Source organism: Dama dama, chromosome 24 (assembly GCF_033118175.1).
Source record: "Dama dama isolate Ldn47 chromosome 24, ASM3311817v1, whole genome shotgun sequence".
NCBI lineage: Eukaryota > Metazoa > Chordata > Mammalia > Artiodactyla > Cervidae > Dama > Dama dama.
This window is the reverse complement of record NC_083704.1, coordinates 20,107,844-20,116,515: the sequence shown is the minus strand read 5'-3', so window position 1 is coordinate 20,116,515 and position 8,672 is coordinate 20,107,844. Positions and strand designations below refer to the sequence as shown.

Sequence of the window (8,672 nt, the reverse complement as noted above, 5' to 3'; positions counted from 1 at the left end):
GAAATTTCTAGGTTCCAAATCAGAAAACAGTTACAGGTTTTCACTCACCTCTGCTGTCTACAGTGACACATCTGGATGTGGTTCCCACCCTTTCCATTTCCTGGATGAAAGTAGAGACCTTTCACATCATGTGGCATTTATTTTCTGTCTCCCTGACTAGAATGGAAGCACCACAAATGCAGGCATTTTGCCTGTTTTGCTCCCTATTGTATCCCAACAGTGTCTGATAGACAGTTGGTGTCCCCGGTAGGATTATGCTGAAATTAGACAAAACCTTGGGGGCACATGATTTATTAGGGAGATGATACCAGAAGTGAGAAAATGAAAATACAGGAGGAAAAGTGTTCAATAAATATTAACTAAATGGATGGAGAGAAGGGAGTTCAGTAACTGGCTTACCCTAAGGAAATTCTATAGCAGTGGTTCTCTAAGTGTGGTCAGGGGACCATCACCATCAGCAGTAGCCTTAGGGAAATCATTAGAAATGCAGGTTTCTGGGCCCCACCTCAGACCTACTGAATCAGAAACTCTGGGAGGTGTTTGAGCAAGCCCCTTAGGTGATTATGCTCCATAACAACTTCATGTTCTCAGACATGCCTTGACCACAGTCACAAATAAAATGAGTTTCACCAAGTGAACTACACAGTAGCCTCGTGGGAAAACCACTGGGACACATCTAACCTGCAACTAAACGTTGCCTTTAGATTGCAGAAATGCAGCAGCCTCTAGAGTTGAGAAAAGGGGGACAGCAATCAGAGGCATCTCCCCACCAAGCGCCCTTGGCTTCCCACCCACCTCAACACGCACAGTCCCAGCACCCCAGGAGCAGAGTACAGATTCTGGGTTGAAAGAATCAGGTCCAAACCTTTCTCCAGGAAGGGGAAAGGCGGGAGGGGTGGGTGACTGCCCTCAAGCCTCAGGCTGGACAGTCTCAGTCCGCTGAGGCTCCAGGGACCTGTGGAGAAGCCTTGGCCAGGCGCTGCTTCTGCTCACTCCCCGGTTGCTGAATTGGGGTTGTCAGTAAACTCGCAGCCCCGGGAGAACTGGACCACTAACTAGCTGACTCTAACCCAAACGGCTTCAGGGCGGAGGTGGCTGTAGACCCCTAGGGCGCACTGGCCAGGGGCGCGACCCGGCAGGGAAGGGCACACAGCTGCCGCGGCGCCTCCCGCGTCCCCACTGGGGGGGTGAGTGACCAAAGCGAGTTCTTTATTTCAAAGACGGCGGGGACATGCCCAAGTGTGAAAGCTGGGGAAGATGGGAGTGGCGGATGCCGATGCCAGAGGGTAACGGCGACTGGGGGGCTTCTGGGGACACTCGCTGGCGCCGCTTGGCCACAGGAGCTGCGGGCGCCGCGGGCAGAACGTAGCTCCGCTTGGAAGAAAACACAGCCCTTTCCCAAACTCCGGGCAAAGCCCAATAGCCTCATCCTCATTTTACAGCTACGTAAAGCAGACGCCCGCAGCCAGCCGTGGAGGAGCCCTTTCGCTGACCCAGGGACCCTTGACCTCGGGATCCTGGGATCTAGGGGCTGAGAACAAAGTTAAAAGACCAGAGCGGCTTGGGATGCTCCAAGAGGGGCCGACACTTCCACCATCTCAGAATTACACTTTGCTGACACCCAGCACTGTCTAGTGCCACCCCATCCTATCCCCGGTTTCCTTTCCGGCGCCTCTCGTCCCCAAAGCGAACTACAGGCGCGCGGGCAGCTTCTCCATCCCGCAGGAGAGTCCCATGCCTAGGTCTCCCACCCTGAAGACAGGGAGCTTCGCGCTAGAATGGGCAAGGGAGAGGGGGTGCACGCAGCTGGGGGAGGAAGTCCCCCCGACCGAGACGCGGCTAACGCCACCCACCCCGCCACCACCCGGCTCCACATGGCCATTGCCCCCTGTCTCCCAGCAGCCACCTCAATCTATTGTCGCCCTGGCGGCCGCCCTCGGAGCACGTGCCGCTACCCCTCTGCGTCAGTCCTGGGTAAACAGATGACTGGCCAACGACTCAGGCGGGGCTATTTAAGAGGCAGCCTCCTGCCCGCCTACCTTGAACTTGGCTCAGCTCCCCGGCTGCTCTGGCTGGAACGCGAAGCCGGCTGCGTACTGCTCCGAAGGTAGGTTCCCGGCTCTCGGGGATCCAAGTGTCCTCGAAGAAGGGTTCTTCACTTCTGTTCCCCTTCCATTTCATTTTACTGTTTTCTGTGTCTTCTTTCCGACAGCTCGAAAGACATTTCTCCAAGCCACAAAGGGCAGTGCGGGCTGGGTGGGGAGGACTGGTTTACAGACTTCTCGCTTTGCTCTCCAGCGCAGGCGACGCTGGAGCATCTATTTGCTCGGGTTCGCGGGCAAATTGCGATTCGCTAGATGTTATACAGCGGTCCAGTGAACTTTACAATCTTTTCAAATAAACTACCGAGAGGTTTTCAATTTAAATTCATTTTCTGAATACTGCGGGAAAACTCAAGGTTTGGGGGATAGAACTGTCCCAGTGTTTTATCTGCGCGGATCTGAAACGCAGCGGTGCTTGGCGGACGCCGGAGGACTGAGCGCAGATTTCTGATTTTTTTTAAAACCCTGCCTGTGTTTTACATAGTTGCTCACTGCCAATTCCCATTTGCACCTTGAGGAAACTTGAAAAATAACGGCTTTTGTGTATTGGTCTCATCTTTTAAACAATGCTTCTCAGTTTTTCACCATTTATTTCCCGGTTTGAAGCGTCTTAGCTCTCTGGTAAGGTGCCTCTTTTCTTCAAGTCTCTTATTTTTCCTACAGAGTCGTCCCTTTCGGATAATTTTCACCTGTCTTTAATCTCTTGTTTTTCCAGTTAGGAGAAGAGAGACGACGCTGTAACACTTGCTCAAACTAAAGGAAAACAGAAGACATTCTTTCTGCTCAACAGGGCAGCGGACAGGGTCTCTCTCCGTCCCCCGCACCACTCCGGGTCCCCGCCTGCGGTTCACCCCAAAGAGGAACGCGGTGCGCCCGAACGCGCGTGCTGGGGTCACCGGCTCCCTAGTGCTGGCGGATCCGGAGTCCCGCGCCTTTGGGCTGAGCCCCCTCCTCTGTACCTTGGGTGTCCGACCCTCCTCAGGAAGCCACGGATGCCGCACCTTTTCGTTCACGTCCCCTTCCCTCTGCTCCCCGCAGCCATGAACCGCGGCGTGTGCCTGTGCTTGCTGATGGCCGTCCTGGCGGCGGGCGCCCTGGCGCAGCCGGTGCCTCACGCGGACCCCACGGGCCCTCGGGTGCAGCAGGCAGAGGAGGCGCCCCGCAGGCAGCTGAGGGCGGTGCCGAGGGCGGACGAGGAGCCCCGAGCACACCTGGGCGCGCTGCTGGCCAGGTACATCCAGCAGGCTCGGAAAGGTACGCAGGCCGCCTCTCTGTCCCTCCCTTCTGCCTCCAGGCCTGACCTTCTTCTCTACCATCGGGCTAGTGAAGATGGGCGACTCGTGGGGAGCGAGGGGGTACCTGGGCAACGCGATAAGGTGAAAGGTTTTTCACTTTCTTTTCTCTGATTCTGCTTGCCCCAGACAGTGCAGTTTTCTGTACCTCCTTTGTAGCAAACTGAGAGGGAAGGGGCAGGACTTAATTTATTAAGAGAAAGCTTTCTTTAAACTAATTTTTGGCACTGTGTTGCTGTTTAGGTTCAACATTTTGTAAAGATATTAAAAGATGATTACTGAGCAAATTACTAACTCAGAAAGAGTTTGCAGATCCACTAAACACCCTCTACTGTAAATATAAACGACCCAGGAGCTGCCCAGCTACTGCATTTGGAAACCCTCTAGCAGGCAATGGTCAGTGCTAAGAATTCTTGAGAGCTGACAGCAACAGTCTAAGAAGAAGTGACTATGTGTCGATTTTTATGGAAGTATGTAACAGGAAGAAAGAATCAGGAGCAGTTTTGAGTCCTCTTTTAGCAGTGGTTTAAGATGATGACCCAGCAAGAGATGTGTTTATTTTTACTCTGCTGTTGGAGACACAGACCTAACTGCGGCAGGAGCTAAACAAGTCACACTTTCCTCAGCATCAAAGTCTTTCTCTAGGAATAAAGTAATTCATCAGCTCAGTAGCTGAGTGGCATACGGACAGCCCTGTCCCTTTCCAGGGCCTGACTGTCTCATCTGTAAAGAGGGCATGAGGTGGGGTTCCCCTCGGCTCCTTCTAGCTCTTCATGAGACTCAGAGGGAGGCTCATTCATCTCTAGGGTCCTTGGAAATCATGATTTGAACTGGGACAGATTTTTTTTCCTATCAGCTTTATCTAAAGTGACACTAATGGTGAAGCCGTGTTTTAAATTGGACCAATATGGCTGGATGATAAACCAGCAAATGCTGCTGGGAGAGGTGGGAGGTGGGCTCCTTTCCCACAAGGCTCTTTTAACCTGCTGGGGTTCTGGGGGCCTGGATTTGAACTTTAACTTGTGGCTTGATGAGATGGGGAGAAAATAAAGGATTTGGCTCTCCAGAGTCTCCTACAATTCCATAGGAAGGTGAGAAGGGACCTTTTTGACCAGGGCATTTCAGAAGGAAAAAAAAAATAGAAGATGATGTATTACATTTCATCCTCTTATTGGGGGATTGTCCCAACTACCATCTTCTATTTTGCTTTCCTCCTAATTATATTGAAAGATGTGGAAATATTAGACAGATGACAGAGAATATCTGAAAATTTGGAGGTTCCTGCTGACTGTCTGAAAGTAGTTTAAAATCTGTCCTTGGATATGGGTTGAATATCCTAGGTTTTTCATTGACCATAATCTGGAAGCCCCTTCCTACCTTCAGGAAAGATCCACCAGAAACAGTTCTGGGAAAGAAGCCAGTTTCCAAATGATTTCCCCAGAACTGACACTTCACAGTGACTTTATACCACAACTCTTAGCTGGAAGGGCCTTCCTGCTGTCTTTTCTCAGCCCTTTGCCTTTAGCCTGCAGTGAAAAACAAACCCATATGGGAAGAATCGTCACTTGAAACTTTAGCTGCCAACACCAAGGATCAGTGCTCGCTGGAAAAAAAAAAATCATTCTCTTCTATTTTATAAATATGAACTAGAAATAAGTAACTCCATCTATATGGTTTCTTTGTTTTATACATTTTGAGATCACAGTGAATATTTACTCAACTGTAGTATATGCCATGCTTAAAGATTCTAAATAAGATAATGCACCCTTTGGGGAGAGCTCAAGAGTTTATCATTAAGAACTGTCTATGGAGATGTCAGTGATCTGAAGAGAAGGAATTCTATTAGTGTGCACCTCCCCCAAGCCCAGCACAGTCCAGTGCTCCATCTGTATTATCTCTCTCTGTCCTCACAATAATCCTGTGCAGTAGGGTCTGTTATCCTCATTGTGTCAGTGTAGAAGCTGGGATTCTGAAGACTGAGTGCCTAGATTGGCAGCACATCTCGGCAGCAGAAGGGCTGGGAATTTACTCAAGTCCTGCCCTCCCCAGAGGGTCTGGAAGCCATTCAGCTTCCCAGCTGTACTGCTCATTACAAGTTTTAAAGTTTCAAGGAGCCAAGCCCTTCAGTTGTGTGAGCTGGTTGTAAGTGCCTGCTCTGTGTACACAATGGGGAAGTGAGTGAGGACTCGTAAATACACAGAACCGTGTGTGGCATGGGGAAATTCTGGGTGAAACAGGCACAGTTTCCACACTGCACACGATGCCCCTGACCACAACCGCTGAGGTTGCTGCTCACGATGAAGCTGCCATGATGCTCCCATTAGGTGGCATTCCAGTGGTGCCCAGCCCTTGGAGGGGGCATTCAGCAGCAACAGGCAGGAGGATGAGGCATATTTTGGTGTGACTGTGTACAGATAACTGGGTCTGAGAATTTTGCTGAATGAAGGGACTAATAGTTCATCTGAAAGGTGTTAAATAAACAGCAGAGGCTGATTTCCTCTGCATAGACTGACAATGCCTGCAAAAGAGCTGGAATGTGCTGGGGTGATGCTTAGTTCCAAGACTGAGAAGTAAAGGGGAGGGGAGAGAAAGGGGACAGGAAGAAAGGGTGGGGACACTGCTCCGTAGGGTTGTTTCTGATTTTTAATTTAGCTAGCTTTATTTGATTATCAGGATACCTGCTTCTGCAGTGTCATCAATAAATAAACTGTGCTCTGACTTGATGCAGCTTGTGAGCAGCAGTTGGCAAGGTCAGCCTTCAGAAGGGCTCAATGCCAGCATTGTGAGCAGTGGGGACACAGTGGCCCCCAATATAATAGGAATCATTGAGTGAGCCTCTACCCCTCTGCTCTTGAAGCCACCTGGGCTTTGCCCACTGAGATCCCTGAGGGACCATTCTTGCCCCTTGGTTTGTACAACCGAAGGTATGATACTGACTTTATCCCCAGGATGCCAGTGTCTATGATCTGTGGGCCAGAATAGTCACATGCCTCATCATGGCCCTGCCCACTCAACATGAATCATACCTGGACTCATCCTGTTCCGAAGGACACAACTCCCATGCCCATGGGCCCATTTCAGGTTCAATGACTGCATGTTGCTCAAAATGGCTGAACTAAACTACCTCTGCTCTGCCCACCCTTCTTTGAGTGTTACTGAGATGCTAAGATTTTAATCTGCCGGTGTGCCTTTTTCTCAATATCGTTTTCTTTTTCTTCTTTTTTTTTTTTTTTAGAAAAAGAAGGTAGCTTTCAAATTAATAATTTTAAAACAGCATTTATCTAACAGTGAGATTGGATTCCATTTTAGAAAAGCCATTCTACCGTCAAAATATTGTCATCACATTACCTTGACAAGAGTCAGGTTGGCTCAGGGATATTAAGGGGTAAATTTTATTTTTTTTGCCCTGTAGGATCTTAGTTCCCCAACCAGAGAATGAACCATGCCCCCTACCTTGAGAGCATGGAGCCTGAACCACTTGACCACCAGGAAAGGCCCTTAAGGGGTAAACTTTAGAGATGGGTACTATTGGGGAAATCCTGCTACATAAGGGAAAACACACCAAGGAGTACAAAAACCTAGGCAGGTCTCAGCTATGAAAGGCAAGAAAAAGTCAATTCACCTAAATTCTTACAGATTGCAAACTACACCCAGGACTAGAAAATACTACCCTCTCTCCAGTTACATAGACATGGGTCTTTCTTTTCTCTTAGGTTTTGGCCAGGCAATCTCACTCTCTTGATACCTCTTTGATACATTTAAGAGGGTGTATGTTACATCTTGCCTGGCCTTTTCTATTATTTGCCTTTACAATAGGAACTAGTGATGCTCTTAGATATAATTATCCTGTTTCCTTCCTCTCTGCCCCTAGCTCCTTCTGGCCGAATGTCTGTGATCAAGAACCTGCAGAGCCTGGACCCCAGCCACAGGATAAGTGACCGGGACTACATGGGCTGGATGGATTTTGGCCGGCGCAGTGCTGAGGAGTTTGAATACACCTCCTAGAAGACCTGGCCTTCAGCAGTGTGATAGGAAGCAACCTCCTGACTCAAATGAGGCAGAATAAGAAAACAATCACACTCATCACTCGTCTCTGATGTCTGACATTTAAAGTATCTATTTATTAAGTTTTCAATGTGAAAAATCTGTCTGTATCATTGTCCAACACAACTTTGCACCTTGGCAGAAATGTACAAAAAGACAACAAAATGTTTTCCTTATCTGTGATCCCCAGTCCTAATGTGTTACAATGCTATTAAAGTGATTTTCTTCTTCCCTCTTTCTCTGTGTCTACAAATGGCAAAAGGTCCTTTAGTCTTCAGAAGGTTCAAGGAGGGATTCCTGACATATGGAACAAAAGGATGAATCCCTACAGTCGATGATCAGAGAAAAGGGACCTGGGTTTTATCCAGCAAAGGCCCTAGGTGGCCTGATGCAATAGGACATGAAGCCCCAAAGGAGACAGACATTGGAAAGAAAGGTAGTCAGTTTACTTTACAAGGTTCCATATCAGTTGGACACCGCCCAGTGACAGTCTGGGAAGTAGATGGTAGTCTATGTGTCACTTTAGTTCTCAGTCTTTGATATGCCAAGTAGGACCAGATCCAAGCATGCATGGCTTGGGGTTGAGTCCTGGAGTTCGTTAACGACTATATGGGGTTGCCTTCCTGAGCTACTCCCCCTCTCTCTACAATCTCCCCAGAACTTTCCAGTTCCCTGGGACTCTCCCTTTTGGTCCTCCACCCAAAAACTTGGCTCTGGTTATCCTGTTCTACCACACAAACACTCTCATATTTGGGCCCACGTTCAAGTCTGAGTAATGGAAGAACTGTGAGTGGAAAAAAGCAATAGCGGTTGATGAGACCCTCTTGAGAGCATAACTCCTCCGATCCAAGAGCCAGTTTCCTCTTCCTCAGTTTTGGCCTTGGCCAAAACTGACTGGCCTTGGCTCATGACTGACTGTTACCACTGTGGCTGTGTGTTGCCAGGGGGCTGTGGCATGAAAGAGAAGAAAAGAAAAATGGAATATTTATGCTCTCTGACCATTAGGAATTCCCTTTTTTATTCCTTGAGCCAGAACTAAGGGATATCTCCTGGACATGGGTTTGCTGTGCCCCAGACTGCACTTTTAGTCCTAGGTTATGTTAAGTTCAAGAAAAGTCCCACACACAGTCTTCCAGGCCTGCTTCTACATCCTCTTTGCCCACCAGAACCTGGTAGTTTCTAATGGAACTCTAGGATCTTGATGAAATATTGTCTCAAGATGTGATGAAATTTA

General features: G+C 48.7%; 1 protein-coding gene across 1 annotated transcript; it reads left to right on the top strand.

The window, feature by feature from the left end:
- The first annotated feature begins 2,060 nt into the window (after positions 1 to 2,060).
- Positions 2,061 to 7,669, top strand: CCK (cholecystokinin). The gene is made up of 3 exons (XM_061129140.1): positions 2,061 to 2,107; positions 3,141 to 3,356; positions 7,266 to 7,669. The coding sequence occupies exons 2-3, from the start codon at positions 3,143 to 3,145 to the stop codon at positions 7,397 to 7,399; spliced, it is 348 nt and encodes a 115-aa protein (XP_060985123.1). The 5' UTR covers positions 2,061 to 2,107; positions 3,141 to 3,142; the 3' UTR covers positions 7,400 to 7,669.
- Positions 7,670 to 8,672: the final 1,003 nt, after the last annotated feature.